This window comes from Crocodylus porosus, unplaced genomic scaffold (assembly GCF_001723895.1).
Source record: "Crocodylus porosus isolate Cpor-Errol unplaced genomic scaffold, CroPor_comp1, whole genome shotgun sequence".
Lineage (NCBI taxonomy): Eukaryota > Metazoa > Chordata > Crocodylia > Crocodylidae > Crocodylus > Crocodylus porosus.
Window position 1 is genome coordinate 77,701,152 of NW_017728931.1, and position 22,398 is coordinate 77,723,549.

A 22,398-nucleotide genomic window follows, 5' to 3' on the forward strand; every position below is an offset into this window, starting at 1 on the left:
AAGAACTTGACAGATAGATATTTTTCCAGGCACAGCAATTTTGCTGTTGTTAATTCTAATTCATGCACTGTATGCTTCTGATTTATAACTTAACTGTCATACTTTGTTCAGCCCACATGCCTTTCGTTTTTCCTGTATTCTGCTACACGACCAGGACTTCACATGATGGGCATGTCATTTGCATAACAGTGAATATTATGTTCACAAAAAATATTGTATATTCAAGTTGACTTCTAAAGCAAAGGTATTCTGGATTTGTTAAAGTGATTATGTGGAGAACAAATGAATATGATGATTCAAAGATAAAATCCAGTGTAAGAATGTTGTACTCTTTGACATTTCACTATGCTAAAATCATCAAGAGCTGCCAGATTCCATTGCATTTATAATTAGATGATTACATTGTAATTCAAGATGTGTTTTCATAAAGATGAAGAGAATGAGATTTATTACAGCCAAAGCTAGGTGAACCCAACTAGCTTACCTACGCAAGGCAGCTGTCAGTTCAGATAAAGATTTATTTTCCTTTCTTCATAATGCAATTATAAGTCAGAAATGATACACAAAAGAAATATTTAAGCAGAACCCAGAATAAAGAAATCAAACTTCAAATAAAAACATACCTTAACATTCAAATGTACAATTATTTAAGAGTTTGTAATGTATTTAACTGAGTATTGTATCTTTGTTTTACTGCAGCAAACTTTAGTAGAATAAGACTATGGGACTAAGTTAAAGAAATGGCAAACATATCAGAAGTTAGTGTGTTAATTTAAAGAATGTTTCAGGAGTATAGGTTGTAGTCGTGTTGGTCTAAGAACACAAGCAGACAAAGTTCTTTGGGTAAATCTGATATCTTTTATTAGACCATCTCAAATAATTAGAGTTGGTCTAATAAAAGATATCAAATTTACCCAAAGAACCTTGTCCGTCTTAATTTAATCAAAACATTTATATACCTACAAATCCATTTGAAAACCTTTAACATAAAACTTGACATATATAAATATAATTTGATAGCAAATACTGGCACTCAAAATAGGTTGAATTTACACACAATAAAATAATTCATCCTTGCGACACTAAGAAGTATACGAGTGCCTTGGCCAAGCCCACAAGGCAGGTTTCTCTACTTCTTGGGATATGTATGCGATACGAGACAACTCTCATATATTTTATTTTTCCTTATGCTTAAAATGGCCAAGAAATTACAACTGATGACCAAAAATCAAATAATATATTATTAGGAATGACCTGCCAAGTAAATTTGCAAAACTGAAGGGCTCAGAAAGCATGTCTCCACTTGTATTTTCTTGTTTTTTCTCCCATAGGTGTGTTAACAGTAGCTGCATATATTTTTCAAAAGGCAGTAATTAATCCTGACTCCATTTCTATACCTGTATATGATAAACTGTGTTCCCCTTCCTTAGTGCCTCAATACATTTATCCCGAACTAAGGCGAAGTGACAAATAACAACAATCATAAAATACAATTATGTAGATGCATTTAAAAAGCAGTAGTATATATTAAAGTTGTAATGCGTTCCATTTCATGGCATAATTTACCTGAATCTTTCTTTTCTAGTCAAATTATTGTTTTGATAAAAATGTAACATCCTGAGAAACTTGGAAAAATCTTTACGGATTTTTCGTTTACATAAAAATGAAATTATCAAAAATGATCACCGCTTAATCATATCTCCCTTAATAGGAAATGCTTTTGACTAGAGAGGTGGTAATTATTTTAACATTGGATTATGAAAGACATGACCTTATACCTTCTGTAATAAACGATACATTATACTTTTTTGGAATGCTGATTTCACACCTACTGATTTTGTTTTATTGGACATCTGATATTTGCATGGACCATTTGGTATTTTTCAGCGCCTCCAACTATAAACAGTGTAATGGGAAAACAATGTTTCAATGGAGTTTCTAACTAATGAAATAACATATACTTACCATATTCCAGCCTGGGTAGAGGTAGTCTGTCCCAACAAATTCAAAATAGTGAGCAAAACCTTCTTTTAGCCACACGTCCTCCCACCACACTGGAGTCACAAGGTCACCAAACCACTACAAAGGAAGCCCAATCAAATAGTGTTTATGAAATCGCATTTATACATATGCCAGTTCCAAGGCTCTTCTGCTAGTTGCATTATTAATGACAATATTTAACCCTTATATCATATCTGCCATCTGTAGATCACAAAAAAAGTCTTCTAAAATATTCATTAATTAGAAGTAACAAAGGAAAAGACAGTAAATCCCAAATTCCAATTTGCATCTCAGGCACATTTATCTTAGCTCACTGCTTCCTCAGTGAAGCAGGCATCTCCCTTAGGAGAGCTGATCCTCTCCCACCACTAAGACTCCTAGGTTTTCCATTTTCTCAATGGATAGCTTAGTGTGCCCTCAGGGACCGATCTGATTCCATCCTGTCGAGATAGATATTTCTCTCATTTTAGAGATAAGCAGCAGGGCACTTTTACACCTCCAGAGAATAACTGTATTTCACCACAGGGAGATACATGCATGCCTCTCCTATTCTATTAATGAGCAGACCGAGAGCCTAATAAATAGGCTTCTATTAGATTGTGATTCAGGTTGCTCATTAGACAGGGCAGGTGCCCTCAAAGAAGACAAAGGTGGCCCCTGATACACAAAGAAGGACTCTCACCTATCTTTTGCCCAACTGTCTTGCAAGGGACTTGGGTTATGGATCTACCTTACCCTGAAGGATTCTGAACCTATATACTAAACACAAATCTAGGGATTAGGCAAGGCTGAAGGTATCTAGTATTTCTCCTAATGAAGTGAGTCACAGACCAGCCAGAGTGAGAGTCAAGGGATGAGAATTAGAATATGTAAGAGAAAGTGTCACCCAATAAGGTGGGTACTGCATTTGAAGTGGAAAGGACGCTGCACTCTGGACCTTTATTGCAGTGCTGGTTATCTATTTTATTTGATAATTACATCATACAAAATGCATTCCAGGGAGCCAGCAACATGATTAAATAATGCAGATAAACAGCACAGAGATCATGGGCTGGGATCAGGGGCCAGAACCAAGGGCCATCTCCCTCTAACAGGGACCTACCTCACAGGGCCACCAAGCCATATTGTCTCTTTTTTGCCATATTTCAGACTCAGTCATCCTTTCCCTATTCTAACACTGGCCCATCTTCAACTGGATAGATGGAGGAGACCATCAGCCCAGCCAGCCTATGGTTGGAGCACCATCCTGGAAAGTGGGAGATGAGGGCAAAAGCTAGGCATTATCACCACCTTCTTTCCCCAGTGTCAGTCAGTCAGTGTGAATGAGCAAATTTCAGCATATGAATTTAAAGACTAATGTGGAATTTATGCACTTCTTCAGGAAAAATAGGATTGGCACAGAGCATTAGATTGGCACAGTTAGATCTCTAGTGTTCCGTAGTATAGGGGTTCTATTCTAGGGATACATAGTAGGACAAGTCTAGATGTCTAAGGAACTTGAAAAGTTTTAAGGCTAAGATAGAGATGCCTAAGAAGCACATAGGGATCAGGGGCACCTTAATAAAATTTTCGCCGATGTGCACAGTGGAGCAGGATTACATCTAATGATTTAGGCTCCTAAAATCCACCTAAGTGGTTTAGGTACCATAGAGGCAAAACAGGATTTGAACCTAAGCATCATGTATTAAGTTATCCAAGAGGTCTGTGGCAAAATTAGGAACAGAGCCTAGATCTCCAAGGGCTAAATTTCAGTCTTCCTTCTTCTGAAGGGACAGCCTATTAAAATCAAGTTTATTAAATTGATAATACTGGCAGTCAATTTTTTTAAATGGTCCCTTTTCACTGCACAATTCTTTGAAACTTATCTTACTGTGTCTGTAACATTTGTTTTTGAATAAATAATCAACAGTTATATCACTAACCTTCACTGGTAGTTTTTATATAATTAGAAAAAAAGAGTAAACTATCACCATTAGAGATAATTTTGAGTTTGCATGTGATCATAAACTATGAAAATAATGAGAAAAGGAGCAAAGCAAATGAATATTCCAGAGGGCAAGATTCATGTCAGATTATAGAAGTAGCTACTGATACTCTAATGAGAGTGCTGAATATATGAAAATGAGAGTTGACCCATGAGCTGTTTGTGTCAATGACTATTTGCTCCAGACCATGGTGTGGGAGCTGAACAAAATGTCTTGCATCATGTACTGTTAGTGCTGAAGGGGGAGGGAATGGTGCTGAAGAAGGTGACTGAACAGTCTGAGAATGGTGAAGAACTGTGTCCCAAAGAGCATACCTAAGGTGAATTACAATTAACAGCTTGGAATCATACTAGCAACAGCCAATAGCACCTGAATGATATAAATTAGGGAACTCTAATGGAACAAAGATTAATGCAAGGAATGTTATGATATTTTTAATGCCAAGTGAGAGGAAATTAATACCTGATAAAGGAGACCTGATAAAGGAGACCTAGTGATCATTTTTACTTAAGCACCATCAATATGATCAACTGTTTGCAAAACCATTAAGGGCAGTCTCTGCCTCTGTTTCAGTGAGAAAGACAGACAAAAAACACACTAGAAACACACAAACACAACATTACTTTGGCTATGAATCAAAGTTTGGCTATTCATTTCTAGATCTGGAAATTTGTGATAAATTTCCACTGCTGGAAATCAGCCTGCAGCTGCTTCTTCTCCCCATCTTTCTAAACCTTCACCAGACTAGGGTGATCCCCTAGTCTGGGGAAGGCTTGGGAAGCAGTGGCTGCTCCATTTTTCCTGGATCCTGGGGGGAGTGGAGCAGTAGGGAAAGACTCCCTGCACCTTCCCTGGACCAGGGTCTGGGAAATGAGTTGGGGACAGCCTTGTCCACTCTGTGCCTGGTCTTCAGGAGTGAAGCAGAGGGAGCAGTGGGGCAAAGTCCCAAACCCATTCCCCAACCTGGGCAGTGTCCAGTTTGGAGAAAAGGCAGGGAGGGCAAAGGAGCACTAAGTCAGGGAAGGGAGAGGAGTAGTGGGGCAAAGCCCCCTACCTGCTCCTCAGACCAGGGACCAGGCCGGAGGAGTGGGCAGGGAGCAAAGTGAGGCAGCTCCTCTGTTCATCTCCCATGGAGCCAAGTGGGGCCCTTCCACCTCCCATCCCACCCACTCCTCAGATTGGTGACCCTAGTATGGGAAGCAGTTACGGAGCATCGCCCCACTGCTCCAGTCCCCTCCTAGACTTGTCTGGGAAGGGACTAGAGCAGTGAAACAATGCCCGCTCCCCCCAGTCCTCTGATCGGGCAGACCCTGGCCTGGGGAAGTGTGGGGAGCACTGCCCCAAATCTTCACTCCGTTCCTGGACCAGATCGGGATGGAGCATACTTTTGTGCCAGCATGAACATTTGTCTCTCACTTGGTGGTCATCTGGAGGTTCTTTCACCTAAAAGAGTCATGCATCCACCCCAAGAGAAACTGAATGAATGTTTGTATGCCCATAGCTTCTGCCAGGAGTACAGTGGTTCTCCTTCCAGCAGAAACATATTGCCTGTACATATTGCCTTTGAAACAGAGGAGACAAAGGATATTATACATTAGGCAATGAAAATGAATGAAACGGTATATGAGAGGTTTTCAGTCATGAGTTATGACAAGACTGTTCAACAAATATGATGAGCAAGATTCTGGTTAGATGTGTCCAGGACAGTGGCCTGGTGCATCAGAGTCATGGTGTGGGGTGGCCCAAGAAGTATTAGAAGTAGGAAGGGAGAAATGTGAAAAAAAACAAGTCTTAAAGTGTATAATACCCAAATTCTATCTGTTAATACCATTTTTATTCAAGAAGGATTATTTAGAAACACTTAAGTGTGTTAAGATGTAAAGTATGTTTGATATGCAAGGAACTGCTTGTGCTTTCTTACTGAAAAAACAGAAACATGTTCTAATATATTCAGATCTTAATTTGTCACAACATAACATTTCTTACCCAATCTTATTTCTGGGTAAGATTCATTTTAATTATCCAATAAAGAGAGAGGAAATATTTTTAATCAGTAGGAAAATTACATTCTTGATGGACATCAGATGTCAGACTGCCACACCTTTCAAACACCAGTTAATAAATCCAAATCTGTATGCCAGATGGTAATATTACCCTTCCAGTTGCTAGATGCCTGAAAGGAAACATTATCCTATTAACAGCATAGACTTTTTGAATTTTTTAAAATTGAAATAAGGCAATAGAAAGATAGAATCAGACATAATTGAGAAACACAATTTGATATTTTTATTTGAATACTGGCACTATTTACACTGAATGAAAATTATCATTTATGCTCTTTTGGAAGGAAAGGACTAGGATGTGCTAATTACATGAAGCAGTAACAATCCCATACATGTCATTTTTAATTAGGTATGGGAAGGTGCTGTGTGTTCCTTATATGTATGCTGGAAGAACATTCTTTTGTCACTTTTTCCATTATGAATATTTAATATATGCAGTGGCATTTGAAATTTTTTTTGTTCTCCCTCCTCAAATCCAAGCTTCTGTTTAATTGACTCGATTTGGTTTTGAGAATATTTGATAAATTTCCATCAAAATCGTGTTTATCAAATTCACCTGAAGATTGAGGTTTTGATGGATCTGTAAAAATTGATCCCTTCCTTTATTACTTTGTAATAATTATTATACGTGATAAAAGGGTAATCACATAAGGTGGTATCACTGTATGTCCTCTTGTTTCCTGTTCACACTCTGGGGTTTTTATATCAGTGTTATTCTCTCTCAGATGCTTTCTCTCACAAAGAAGATATGCAATCAAAACTTATTTTTATACTTATTATTATAATACATTTCAAATATTAAGGTTGAAATGACAAGCACTCAAATGACAGAATTCAAGTTACCCATGTAATTTTATTACGCCCTCCCTCCATACATATGTACTATAAGAGTCTTGTCAAGCATCTCAAATACGTTTGCAGCAGTCACAAAGAAAGCTGACTCATCTGCATCCTAGCCTTTAACAGCAGAGAATTTTCTCCATTCTTCAGCCTTCTGCCTCCTCCTGTCTCAGCTGAACAATGAATGAGCCAGGAGTACTATGGAACATCACAGCATATGCTCAAATAATTCAGGATAAGCAACAACAAACAAATCCAAATAAAGTTGCCTGGGCATATTTAATTGTATTGCCTCTTAATTCTGGAGCTCTCGTTAACATTAAATTAGGTTTCTCATACCCCTTCTCTAATTCTCTATTTTTACATCATTTTGTTCCATTTTTAGAAAGCTGGAAGAACGAGAAATAACATTACGGTGCATGCCCTGCCCCACCTCCCCAGCCCTATTTCAGTGTATATTATCAGCAGGATTTTTACCCAGAACCTGTAGTGCTACAATATCAGTCTGACAATAGTAGTAGATTTTTATCTTCTGCTTCATCCAGCCATTTAGGGTATATAGCACACACTTTGCCAGTGGCTTACCTGACAAGCAGAAAAATACTATGAGTGTTTAGAATCAGAATTTCTACCTCTGAGGGCATGTGCACTCCAATAATTTCAAGCAGCACAGGCAACGCTAAAGCCAATGCCAAATGTCAACACAGTGTGACTAAGTGGATGTGATTTAGATCTGTCACATTAGAGATACGCTCTTATTCCTAGGTCTGCCAGAGATAGTCCTTTACAACCTTTCAGTTTTGCCATCTGTAAAATGGAAGAATGTTACTACTAAATTGGCAATATGAGGCGCTGGGCAATAATAAAGGCTATGAACTACACTAAATCATTACAAGTATTCAGTTAAGCATCTAAGATTAGAACTCAAGGTTTCCTCTTGATTCTCAGCTCTGTGTACCTTCATGTGGGACAAAGGGTATTTTGCTGCCGCATGCTATCAGAGGTATATATGAATACGTTATATGGGCATGTGTGTGAGAATGCTAATATAAAAGCATGTATAACTAGTTAAACAGAACTGGTGGACTAACTAAAATAAGAGAAAGGATGCCCTTGTTATTAAGGCATTGGACTGTGGCTTAGGATACCTGGTTTCCTTTCTTACCACAGGCTTCATATTGACCTTGGATGAGGTCTCTCTCATACTTCCTTTCTACTGCCCTTTCTGTGTCATGTCTATTTACACTAACACCTCTTTCCAGGAGGGACTTCTTATTGTTCTCCCATTCTTTTAGAAGAGTTAATTCTGCTCTCTAGTGCAGGTCCTAGTCATCACTGTAACAACCACTGGGTGAAGTGGAGTCACCACTTAAAAGGAAAATTTAAAAGCACTAAAGGGAGCTAAATACACAGATAACCCAATTCCCACATGCAAAAAGTCTTGTTTACCACACTTCAAGGGCATGCGGGGAAAGGGATGGTGCTTAGAATGACCATAAAGTTAGTTTTCCACTTTGAAGGCCCATTTACAGAGCTGTGCCATGTGGCCTTTGTGTAAATGTCAACTAGGCAAACTTGATAAATGCCTGATGGGCAGCTTTTTACATGCTGCTGAGATATACAGATCATGCTATAAGTAGAACAAATAATTATATGTGGTAGAAAGGATAACTAGAAATAACAGAACAAATGTACACAAAGGAAAACTTAGGCTGCTTATAAGGGAAAGCTAACTAATGTTACAGTTTGGTCAACTGTAAAACAGTTTTCAGGGAAGCAATGAAAACCCTGTAGTTTTGAATATTTACTACATATACATATAAAAGAATCCAGCAGTAAAAAAAGAAGTGGTCTAAGCAACCTGAAGTGTTTTTTACACCTAATTTCTAAGGTTCTATGATTTTCCCAAGCCTGCTGTGTGTTGCTTTCTGGTACTACATAATATAGAATAGATGAAAAGTAAGGTGATCATACTGAGATTAAACCAGCAATAACTTGCAATAAACATTTCAAATTTCAGTTGACGACTTAATTTTCATCTACTCTTTCAATATGAATCATGAGCATGAGCCCACCAGTATAATTTCTAGATTCACTCACCAATATCCCCAATCCAAAGTTATTCTTTACATCTTGTTTTTTATTTTGAAAAAATGTTAAGAATTTACTTGGCTTTTTAAAGGCTCCTGTGTAAAGTCGCAGATGTAAGCCATGCTGATTACACAGTAGGATTTCATTCATTTTAACCTGAAGGCTATGATTATGCCTGTTACCAGTGCAAAAAAGGGTTTCCTGTCCCTGTAGCAGATTTCTTCAATAATATCTGCATTCAGCTCAATATTACTAAACTCTTGTAATGTGTTTAGTTCAAGAAGATGGAAGAAATATGCAATAAATCGCAATGTGGATTTATTACAAAATTATTCTTAAATTGATACAAGAGTTTCCATACACAGACAAAATATTCATCACTTATGATCAGATAGTTAATGGCAGAATAAAAAAGTGTGTGTTTGCAGAAGAGGACTTCCAAATTTATTTTTGCCACAGAAAACGGTTTTGAACATGAAGTTTAGCCTGAATTTGCTACAGTGCTCTAATACTATAGTTATTCAAATCCCAAGACAAGGTTTTTTCCTGCATTTAAGGGGTGGGGGGGAGGAAATGGGTTGGAAAGCCTTGGATTCAAGCACCAGAGCCACAGCCAGGGCCAGAGCTTCTGCTACTGCCACTGCTGCTGCTGTCTGGTCATGGCCAGGGTGGTTCAAGGCAACTCATGTGATGGGGAGGGGAATGCACTGCAGGGAAGTCTGGGTGAGGCAACACTGTACAGCGGGGAGACCACATGGTGTGGAGGGGGGGCATGCCATGCCACCCCCAAGATTGGCTGCCACCACTGCTGGCTTCTGCAGGTGGTCGCCACTCACCACCCTCCCCCCTCACCACCAACACCACCACCGGCATCTGCAGGCAGTCTCCACTCACCCCCTGCCGCCAACACAGCCACCAATGTCTGCGGGCAGTCCCTGCTCACCACCTCCACCACTGATGCCACCACCAGTGTCTACTGGCAGTCCCCACTCGCTGCCTACAAATGGTGCCCCCCCAGTCTCAGGATCCACCAGTCATTCATGCCATGAAGCATGTAGCTTACATGAAGGAGAGAGTGTGTGGTGGGCATTGTATGGAAGAGACTGCGTGGTGCAATGGCATGCAGAGGAGACTTCACAGCAACAGGGGAGCTGCTACAAGTCCACTTCTGGCCCTGGCACAGCTCTGGCCTGGACAAGGGCCAGAGCCATTACCTGACTGGGAGCCAGAGCCAATGCAAACTAAGCAGCAGTAAGGGGGAGCAAGAGGCTGGGGGGGGAGAATAGAACAGGCAATGGTGGGGGGGAGGCAAATGACAGGGGACAGCAGAGGGACAAATGCCAAAGACTCACGTGGCAGGGAGGATAGGTACCAGGGGGACAAGTGGCAGGGGTCACGTGCTGCAGGGGGCACAACTGGCAAGACAGCAAGGGGTGGGGGTCAGGCCACATGCCCCCCTGCTGTTGCTTATTCTGCCACTTGCCCCTCCTGTTACTGTTTTCCCCACCATAGTTGTGGGATATGAATTGAAGACAATCCTCCAATAATTAGATTCTAAAAATCAAAAATGATAACAAAATTTACCATCTTCTATTTATAAAATCTAATTATTGGGAGGCTGTCTTAAATTTGAAGCTGCCTTGGATTCAAGTAAATACAATAAATTACTTTTAAGGTGATCAATTCGTTAACTATACATGCATGCATGCATCTGTACCATATACACACACTCATACAATACCGTTATGGTCAGAGGAAAGGTATATAAATCTGATATAATACTGACTACGCGCAGAATACTTGGAAGCTGTTGGGCAGCAACACCATTGCACCCTAAGCTCAATGTGATGAAGTGTTATTCATCCCTGCATGTTGGCTTTTGCCTCTTGTTTGTTTGTTTTGATTTTGTGCACTGTATACGCATCTTATAGTTCATCACATTATTTTGAATATTGCTAAAAGAAATGTGCAATCAGGTGTGGGGCAATATCAGCTCTGAAAAGAAATGTATTTGAATTTTCAGGTCCATCCCCAGTGTTCATAATTAAGTACATGGTCATACCTGATGGCATAGCTCATGTACGATGACCATGGTGACATCCAATAAGTAGGGTATAGATGAAATGCTTGGATCGAGCAGTATCCTTTGCTCCACAAAAACACTTAGTCCCCAGTTCTCCATAGCAGCATAAGGATGTTTAGGCACAGCTAACAGATCTAGAAGCAAAACAAAACATATTTTAACATGCTTGTGGGAGCTATTATGCCTTATAGCTACTGTAAGTAAAGGCCATAAACCATCATTAGGAGTGTTTTTGTTAATAGCATCTGTGTAAAAATTAAAATGTTAATTTCTGTTCTTTTACAGTATTAGCTATAAAATATCATTTTAATAAACTGGGTCTCTCTTGCTCTTACCTCATTGTTCGCTCACTCATGCCTTATGATTCTCTTATTGCAATAACAGTCAGGTTTTGGTACTTTAGTGGAAATAGATTTCCTTAATATTATTCAGCTTTTCAAAATAACATCTCTATTGCTTATTTATTTACATTAATTTCTGGATTTCACACATGCTTCTCAAGTTTCGAGCACATCATAGAAAACAATAACCTCTGCACCAAAACAAAAAGAAATTAAAAAAATTATATGTGTAAAAGAAACTAGTGACATCAAAGGAAAAGAATATTTCATGATGACGACCCTTAGAATGATAAGTGACTATTCAAATTCTTAATATAGCAGATGCTGTACACACTGGAGCATCATTCTGTATGCAGGATCACACTATGCAAGCTCTAGTGAAAGAAGGAACGTTGACAACAATTTCACACAAGTGGCTTTCCCCATTTCTCTTCCCTGGTACCCTGGGACCAATGGAGCTATTTGACAATGACATGAAGGCTGAAAAAACATACAGGATGATAACGGGGTCATTCGTTTCCACAGAAGAAAGGGAAGGTGAGGGACTTCTCACAGCAGAAGTTGGGCTCGACAAGACAGCAGAGGAGAGTGCAAAGTCTACTCAAACTTTACACTACCAGAACGCAAGGTAGAAGAAAATGCAACTAGGTTTACAGACAGTAAAAAACCTGGGCTGCCAGGAGAGTGACTTAGTTGACTTTTTGACTCAGAGGAATACAAACAACAGTTCTACTAGGTCCAGAGATGCATTTCCTAGGACTGATTCTTTTATATAAAGACAATAATATATAATACAGTGGGGGACCAGCTGTCACTGGGAACTTCACATAAAGAAGCTGTCACTGAAACACTGAAATAATGTTGATTTTCAGCACTTATCAGTCCCATGTAGCTCCACTCCCAGGTGATCATCAAGATGGGCCTCATTCTGCTCCTCTATGAGTGAAAAAGTAAACCAATCATTGACCTCAGTTAGAGCGGCTCAGACCACAGTAGTTATTTCCAAACACAAGCTAACTTGGAAGTACATAGGTCACATAAATATACATTTACAAGTGGTAGAAAAATAATATTTTGTATAAGAGTAGTCAATATAATCTTGGTAAAGCAGTAATTCTTTTCTTATGTCTCTGAATTTAAGATGCCACCACTCCCAATAATTAGATTCCTTTAAAATTTGTTATAATTCCTCAAATATAGAATCTAAGTACTGGAAGGTCTTCTTAAATTTACCCCCCTCACCTCTGCTGCAAGTGACAGGGGGCCAGGAAGTGGTACAGACAGATGGTAAGGAACACAATAGCAGTGGGGAGGCAATAGTGAGGCTGGTGATAGAGGATGCAGTGTGGGGTCAGAAAGTGGGAGGGGGTTGGGGCGGGACATAGAGGGCAGATAGTAGGGAGACAAGCAGTGGCAGGGCAATTGGAGGGCAGGTGGAGCATGGGGAACATTCAGCCTCACACCTGCCCCTTGCCCCCACAACCAGGACCCCCTACCATTCCCCTTCCTGCTGCCTGATCCCTCGATGTCTGCCCCTGCAGCTACTTGCCCCACAGTGACTTCCCCCCTGCCTAGCCCCCCCTCACTGCCTGCCACCCACCACGTCTGCTTCTCCCAACTGCAGCCTCTGCTCCCCCCACTTCTTCCTTCCCTGACCCTCACCACTTAGCCTCCTAATCCAGCCCTGCTCCATCCTGACTGCTCTGGCCCCAACTCTGGGGCCTGTCCAGAGCTGCCACCACCACAATAGCTGTTACTAGGCCAAGCTGGGGCCAGAGCAAACCCCATGACTCTACTCTCTATGTGCTCCTTGACTCTACTCTCATTTGCACTGTTTTAAAACTAGAATAACCCCACTAAAGTCAGCAGCATACAACTGGTATAAATTTAGTATGAAAGAACAAGGATGCCTTAATTTTTTTAACTGATTTTTCCCCCACACGGGTAAGTCTATTCCTTGTAAAAAACAAATTATTTTTGTAGCTTGTGCTTTTTTCATCAGTTTTCCTGGACAAGATTTTGCTGGTGTCACAAACTGTGCTACATCGGAATATTCATCTTCAGAACAAAGAAGCCAAAAGCAAGATCTCTTAACCCCAACAGGTATTTTGCTCTCAGCCATTTAAAGCTGTCTTCCACTGACTGAGCTGTGTCCATGCTGGGGATTTTTGCTGATAGAGCAAGGTCATCTATGAGGGTAGGGGTGCACCGATAGAGATTTTTGGGGCCAATACCAATAGCCAATATTTAAGGAGGCATATCAGTCGATACCAATCCAAATTCCAATACAGCTGCCTCCAGCTGGTAAGTCCGATGTGGTGGAAGGGGAGAGGGAAGGAAGAGCTGTGAGGGGAGAAGGGCAGATCAACACCCCCTCATGATGAGGGAGAGGACAGGGGCAGGCATGGCCCACATGGAGCAGGAGGGGCGGGGCCAGAGCCACAGCTTGTGGGGGGAGGGAGGCATCTCCCACCACTGCTTGAACCCCAGGACGGCACCGGGGGTGCGCGTGTGCCTCCCCGGATCTGCGCAGGGCATGATGGGGCAGGCTGCAGCTGGGGCTGCACAAGGCTCTTTTCAGTGGGGGCTGGGGATGGAGCGGGCACAAGCGGTGCTGAGAGGATGCTACATCCACCGCAAATTTCACTGCCACTGCTTCCAGCCAGCCACCCGGTGCAGTTCCGGTTCTTCCCAGCACGTGGGTGGATGCAAGGTGTTAAGCTGGGGCTGCATCAAGCGGCTGCGGCACTGGGAATGAAGTGGCAGCAAAATTTGGGGCGAATGCAGCATCCTCCCAGCACCGCCAGTGCCCACTCTGAGCCCAGGCCCCACCGAGATGAGCCCCGTGCAGCCCTGGCTGCAGCACACCCTACCCCGCAAAGATCCAGGGGGGCACAAAATTCCCCCTGTACCCTTCTAGGGTGCAAGCAGCAGAGGGAGCCGCCTCCCCCTGCACAAGCCGTGACTCTACCCCTCTGCTCTGTCTGGACAGAGCCTGCCCCCGTCCCCTCCCCCTCACTGCAGGGGATATAATTCTGCCCCCCCCCATGCGCCTTACTTTCCCCTTCCCCTTCCACTACACCAGACTTACCAGCTGGAGACAGTTCTCCATGCTGCCAGCTGTGCTCCTTGCTGCCTGAGTGCTGTGCTGCAGCTGCATGCAGCAAAGGCATTTATCAGCCAAATTATTGGTCCCATTGGGCCAATATCCAATACAGCCAGTTTTCGTTATAACGGTACCAATTCTATATCAGACCAATGTATCGGTACACCTCTATATGAAGGCATTTCACAATGAAAGCCAACACAGCTTTGCCAATGGAATTTTGTAATGTAGACAAAGTTTAACAATCTGTATGAGCTTGTTATGGATTTTCTGTGTGTGTTTGTTTCAGTGATGTTGGCTTGTTAGTATAGACAGGTACACTGTATCTTGGTATACCAGAAAAACCTCCCAATCTCATGAAGAGGTAACTGCTGTGCAGGTAGACTATGATGAGAAAAAGTACTCAACGGGCACACTATGTTGCTGTAGTGACCCACTATGGCAACGTAGTAGCATCCATGAGTAGCAGCTACTTCACCCTAGTGGCGCACTTCTCCATTATAGCATACCACCTGCAACAGTGGAGTAGCTGCTAAAATAATTGTGTGCCATGCATATGGCCAGTTAGTGTCCCATGCTTTAGTAAAGCATGGCACAGTAACAATGTCATCACAGGGCAATGTACAGATGCACCCAATATGGCTTTAATCCAGCAAAACACAAAGAACTCATTTGCCTCCAACTTCACAATCCACTACCACACTCAACATTAAGCCTGGCTTAAAGTGACACAGGAAACCCTTGCTTAGCGCTCTTAATTGGTTCCTGAAAAACTGAGTGTTAAGTGAAATGAGCGTTAAGCAAAACCAAAAGTATTTGATGACCCAAGATGGCAACCACAATTGTTTTTTATAATTCAAGATGGCAACCGAAAGTGTTATAATGAAACTCACTGAGTGTTAAGTGAAATCAGGTATTAATTTATAATGAGCATTATAGTGAAATAGCACTAAGATAAAAAGCATTAAGCAGGGGGTGCCTGTATTTTGATTAACAAAATTGGTAAGATAATAAATCAGTAAGGCAGGAGGGGTGGGGGAGAGCATGGTTTCCAGAAAGTATTGTAATATTAATGATTTCAACTCTGGCCTGCTGTCCCACCAATGCTAATGAGGGCAATTGCTAGGGTCCTGGAAAGATTATAGACAACACAGTAATATATCCAACCTATACATAGGTGTGCCTTAAAATTTGGATATATTCAAACCATTTCTAAATGAGGGTCAGATCCAACACAGTGAAGTCAATGGAAAGATTCTCTGTGTCTCTTAATAAGCTCTGAACCAAACCAAGTGCATTCAAGAAAGTGGGAGGGCTCTTCTGTTTTCATCGTCTAAGCAATTTTCAGTGACTGCTTTATTGGTACATTATACTACTGACAATATGAATCTCTAATCTGAGTATCAATTTATCCCTGACATTTTTCAATGTTTGACTTTGGTCCTTCTAGATATTGCTTCTGCTCTCCAAATATCCAATTTCTTTAAACAGAGCTTCAATCATAGCCTGAACTTCATGACACAAGAAAGGAATCTATATCTATAACTGAGGACCCCATAAATTTAACCTCGATTTTGGATTAATGGTATTTCAAGTTCAAGTCTCAACCTGAAGAGTCTAGTTTCCCTTCTTCTTGTAATCCATTAGGGAATTAGAAAAACTATACTGGGTATGTCTACATGTGCACTTTAATGCACAGTAGACTATTTTACTGAGCATTAAAGCATCTCATAAAAAATTGTGACATTACACTAATGCCCAGTAAAATAGTCTACTGAATATTACGTATCACTAAAAAATGAGCAAATGTGCTACTGTGCACTAGCACAGTTTAATGCACATTAATTTAGTACCTCACATTAAAGGCATTAAATTTAATGTGCTTTAGAAAAGGCGCATTAATGCATGTGTTAGATGGGCCTACAGAGTTACTGAACCTCACCACTCTTAAAGTTCCTTCCAAGTTTTCTTTAGGGCGATGAGACACAGTTACATCTTGACTTAGCACAACAGAAAAGAGGGAATGCTGCACGTTTTGATAATAACTTTCATACATGATACTGCCAGAGAGCATTCTGCACTAACTGCAAAATATTAGCTGCTGAATATATAATAGTGGCTGTGTTTGTTGCACCCAGTTATTCCACTCCCTATTTAATTAAATTCTTTGTAAAGCACTTTTGAATGTTTGATTATGTGGATATCACTGTAGAAATATAAGTGCTTGTTATTACTTGCAGAGAATAATATTCTCATACATCATAAAATAGTTACTTGAAATTTCCTGATACAGCAGTGCAGAGAATCCTATATTCTGTTAGAATAATAGAGGCCTTCCACCTCCTGGCCTTCACAAAGACTAAATTCATAACTTAGAAGTAAAAACTATATGGCCCAAATAAAATCACTGCCAATACTATAAAGGGGGAAAGGTGCCAGATCGTAACACTATAACATACTACACCAACAATGATAAAAGTAAAAATTATTCAAATGTAAAAACAGCGTTTGGATGCATATGCAATCAATATTCAGATGGAAAGCATTCGGATCTTCAGATGGAAAGTGTGTGTCATGTGGAAAGCATTTTGGTGTACCTATTAAAAATTGTTTATAACTTCACATCATCTTTTATTTCCAAACACTTAATTAAGGCATCATAATTATGTAAGCTCGTTTCAAAACATAATGGTCTCATATTATTAGAAAGTATAATCATGGTTTCACAAAAAGCTGTCAATTTAACACCTATTTAAGCTGGTTGTGGACAGCAACCTTAAGACAACCTTATGAAATTTGTTTTCTCTATCATTTGAAGAAATAATGGTGCATTTTTTCCTCCATGTTTGCATTCATTTTGCTAAACCTTTTGGCAGTCCCACTCCAGACAGCATTAGGCTCTTAATCCTGCACAACTGAGATCAATGGGAGTCTACACACCGACTGAAACTGGATCAGGTTTGACTGGAAGGCAAGATTCCGGCTCCTCAGCAGGAATGATGGGACAATTTTCATGTTCTTCTATCATATACTACATTCTTGTACCAGTAAATCAGTTCTCCCTTTCCCCTATTACCATTCCACTATTCGTCAATTTATTCCGTACCCAAAGTGAAACATACAAGATCTTTCCTTTAATTCTGATACATGTTTACTTAAGTGTTTTCACACACTCAGGCTGTTGATTGTTGTACTGGCTAAAAGGTAACTGCCTAGTAATCCAATCTATCAGAGGCAGGAGTTACAACTGGGATGTGGAAGGTCAGGGCTTGACTAATGAGTCACAAGCCAGGGGATCAGGAACAGATGAAGTCAGGAGCCAGAAGTAGGGATCAAGACTGGACGCTTAGCCATGGGTCAGAAGCTGGCAGTCAGGAGCCAGACCAATGGCAGGAATCAGAAAACAAGGAACCAAAAGGCAGGAACTAGGAGCCCTGAGCTAGACAGAGAGGCTTCTGCCCTGCTGAGTAGCTTGCTAGGTACTGAAACAGCTGATGCCTATAAGCAGACAGTCACATCCACTCAGGTAACCATGGCCAGCTGGCAGCTAATTAGTTGGCGTGTTGCCCTGATTCCTGATGGTCAAAGGAGCAAACATAATATAATGGCAATGGTGAAATCGTAATGAAAGCCCTAAGAACAACCTCAATGTGAATTCTGCATCACTGGCAGGAGAACCCAGGTGTGAGCTGTGACTACAGCCACCAGCTCCACAGCAAATCACCTTCCAGACTGGTGAGGAGTGGATCAGATGGAAAATAAAATTTGATTGATTTAGGCAAGCCCCCAGCCTGAAAATCAAGCAAGACGAAAAACGGATCAACTTTCTCCCATATCTAACGCTCAAGGCTGATGACATTAAGCTGTCCTTTAACCTGATGTTTGAATAACCAGTCATATACTCTCATCAATGTTTGACAAACATTGTACCCCCACCATAATATTATGTATGAGATACACGGTTCTTCCCAATTTCAAAAAGATGGTAAATCTTTTGAAGATTTTGTCACAGGTTTCATGAAAAGATGCTACGTGAACATATTGTGTGCGACATGAAAGACCATCATGTGCTGGAGACATTGCAGCTGAATGCATCAAGAAGCAACAAAATATACTTGGGGGGGGAGTCCTGCCAAACCCATAGAGAAGACTGAATGTGTCATTGCCTGACGCCATCTGTCAAAGAAGGAGGAACTGTCTACAGCAGACGTTCTGCACATTCTGATAGCAACCACATTGCTAAGGAGGAGCCAGCCACAAATGACAAGAATGGGACACCTTCCTGAAATACACTGTGGTTACTGGAGCTAAGTCAAATCATTGGGCTGAAGACATCACACTCTGAGAGACTACCATCTGCTTCAAGATCAACATTGGAGCTGATTCACCAGCACTCCTGAGAAGTTATAGAGTTCTGTCCTGGTTCATCATCTCAAGCTTCATCCTGCTGACAAGAAACTATTTGCACCTGAAAAGAGATCCCTGCAAACTGCTGGGGAGCTGAGTGAGCAGCTGTAGTTTCTATTTGGGAAAACATCTATATAATATAGATCTTGAAAGACGGCTGATGTGCAGTAAGGCAAGTGAAGAACTAAACCTAGTACTGATGTGGAATGAGGTCAAGATTCAAGCTGCAAATATAAGCCTAACCCAATAACTCCTGGGGCTATTCAAAAGCCTGGGAACATAACTCCTGAGATTATTCAAAGGCCTAGGAAAACTGGGAAAAAAACCCCCAAAATTTACACAATGAACTAACATCTACTCGAGAGGTTTACTGCAGAGCTGCCTAATTTGCTCCACAGTAAATGAGTCAGCATCTACACAAGCAGCCCTATTAGGCCGCAGTAAACTAATTAACTCCACCACAGGTTAGTACTTGCAAATAGAAGTACTATCCTGTGGCAGCATTCTTTAGTGCACGGCAACACATGTGTAGACATTAACGGTGCTGGTTGAGGCTTGAGGGTGCTTCAGTGCAGAGGCTGCCTGCTGGTTAGTACTACACTGGAGCACCCCTGTGCCCCAGCCAGCCCCTCCACAGCACAATGAGCTGGATTGGAGCACTCCAGGGCTGGCAGGCTGACCCCCCGGGGTCTCTGCCAGCTAGGCCTGCTTCAACCTGGCTCAATGTGCTGCGGTCCTGGGCACACATGACGATGCAGTGCCCAGGAGCACCAGAGTTTATTGCATCACATTCATTTCATATGTAGACGTGTCCATTGTGTCTCACTGGATTCCACTGCCCTTGAAATCTATCAAGAAACAACCCTTAAGACACAGTCCACAAGGAAATCATTGAACTAGTTGACAAGCTGACTGATGTGCATTTATGGTCACCATGAAAAAGCATTCTGGGGAGGTGTATATCACCACTGATATCTCGGAGCTCAAACAGAATGTGAACGTGAATACACTTAGCCAGGTGCAAAAGACAAACTTCAGCAAACTTGATGCCACCTCAAAGTTTGGCAGATAGTACTCCGTCTACTCTCACTTTATTCATTATTCTATTGGAGAGAGAGACTCAAAAACTTATTGTTTGGAAGGTCCTCCGCATATGAGATCTTTCAGAAAAGCATAAGCCAGCTACTAGAGATTCGACAAGGGGTAGTCTGACAACCCAATTATGGTCCTGAGGATGTTGAGGTCATGCATGCGTGGCTGGGGGGGGACACGGCGGTGCTGGAGGGAGTGTGGTGGTGGTAAGCAGGGAGCTCCCACCGATGCTGCTGGTGCTGCCGGGAAGGGAAGTGGGGGAGGGGTGGCAAGCGCCAACCAGGGGTCAGCAACCACCCAGAGACACCGCTAGCAGCAGCGATCGCTGACCACCCGTAGATGCCGCCGGCAGTGTCAGCGGTAAGGGGGGAGGGTGGTGAGTGGCAACCGCCCACAGACGCCACCGGCAGGATCAGTGGTGCCTCTTCATAGGGGGTGCACCACTATGCTCAGGGGGTGCACATGCACCCCTACACGTTGCCAATGGTTGGGGTGGTCCTGCTTTGAGCACAGGTCCTCTCCAACCCTCATTTTCTATGATTCTATGTTCTGCTCTTCCACCCTACCACTGAGGTTAACTTCACGTGTGAAGCACTGCATACACTTCAGGAAAATGGACTTGCTCTAAATCTACGTACATGTGAGTTTAAAAATGTAGTGCCCATTTCATGGGCCAGATAATCAAAAATCAACAGTCAGTCTGAATCACTGATATAATCATACTCATGGGACAGCTGAAAAATAGAAAGATACATCCTATCTTCCTGGGAAGACCCCAGGAAGAACACATCCAGAAGTGGAGCTGCAACAGTGACTAAATACCCAGCTCTCAGCATCTTCCCCCTGCACTTGGGTGGGCAGACCATACCAGGGAGCAGCAGTCAGGGATTTTTTAGTCTCCAAAGAAGGCAAGTCTCCTCCTTTTTAAGTCTCCCCTCCCTACTCAGAGACATGTGTCCTCCTCTCCACTTCCCCCCTTTCCTGGGTAACACTGCCACTGTCTTGGGGCAAAGGGAGCTCCAGAACCACTTCAGCCAGGCTTTGTGGGGGTTGGGCTCAACCTGTTATAGCAGCAGAGACAGCGATGGCATGTGTCCCCTCCCTGAACCTGTTCCTGGGCTTTCCAGGAACACCCAGGGATGGCTAGGCAGACCTCCTGTCCTGCTGCTGCTGCTATCCCAGACTGAGCCCAACCTTGGCACAGCCCAGCTGGAGCAGCCCTGGAGTTCTCCCCACCGCCAGGACAGTGGGGGACAGTGTCAGTGCAGGTGCGGGAAGGGGTAATGAGAAGGGAGAGGACACAGAAGAGAAGGAAAAGGAGGGGACATGACTGAGCACATAAGGAAAGGGAGGGAGATTCTAACTGATTCAGGAACTTAAAAAATCCCTAACTATTGTTCCTACCCCATAACAGGTTCAAAGAGAGGGGTGCAGCTATGCCACTCTACCTCCTCTGGATCCACTGCCAGATACATCCCTCTCTGACAGCTTATGTTACCAAATCACCACATTGGTTGTAGAAACATGTGGTTTCTACAGAGAAACCTTCACCACAGTCACCTGAAGAGACAATGCAGAACACTGAACAAGACTCCAGTAAGGCATCAACGCTGATTCCCTGTTTGACTTCAGAGACTGTTGATTTTGAAGCACTTTCATGGGCAGTGCTAGATTATGCTTTTCCTATCACAAGATAAACAAGAAATATATATCTGGTAAAACCTCTCCAGAGACAAGATTTCTAAAGGCAAATTTATTTTCTTTCAGATATGTACTTTAAAGGCAGAGATGTGTAGTAATCTGATATATGTCTCTATGCTCTAGCCAGAGCATAAAGATGACTAGCGTACAGTCATCCTGGCAATCACTTGCTGAAGTCTGGCAAGCATGATAGCAGGGAAAGAGTCGTGTGCTTGTACTGAGTTGAATTACAATAAAGTTTTACCCTTTTCTTCCCTGCTAGGAGTTGCTATTGTACTGCTGTCCTGCAATAAGGCTTTTCCCTAGAAAAGCAAATGTTACAGTAAGGGCCTTGTAACACGTTGCACTTTGAGCTGCTCAAATATTGACAGGTGTTAGTACTAGCTCAAGTTTGGAATAGTAACATTTTAAGGCTAAAAACCTTTTCTGACTGTCCCTCGCCTGCACAGCTGTGACTTGTCACTAGGGCTGTTTGCAGAAGTTTAAAAAAACAACCCTCTTTACCAGAAGCAGCAGTGCATTACTTCAATCCAGCTCAGCAGTGTCTGTAAAGATCAGGTGCTTCAGAAAGGCTTTTTGGTGCTTTTAGCTAAAGCTGATTCAATCACCGATTAGATAAAAGTGCCAGAAAAACCCCACTAAGGTGTCCAATCTTTACAGATGTTGGGTGAGCCAGGCTGAAGTAATG

General features: G+C 42.0%; 1 protein-coding gene across 1 annotated transcript in view; it reads right to left on the reverse strand.

Moving 5' to 3' along the window:
- The window catches only part of TRHDE (thyrotropin releasing hormone degrading enzyme), a gene marked incomplete at its 5' end in the record, with an annotated part of 317,351 nt that overhangs the window by 174,373 nt on the left and 120,580 nt on the right, over window positions 1-22,398 (reverse strand). Inside the window, 2 exons of the mRNA XM_019543934.1 lie at window positions 1,966-2,079; window positions 11,043-11,197. Coding sequence (XP_019399479.1) covers window positions 1,966-2,079; window positions 11,043-11,197 — 269 coding nt within the window. The remainder of the gene's footprint in view (window positions 1-1,965; window positions 2,080-11,042; window positions 11,198-22,398) is intronic.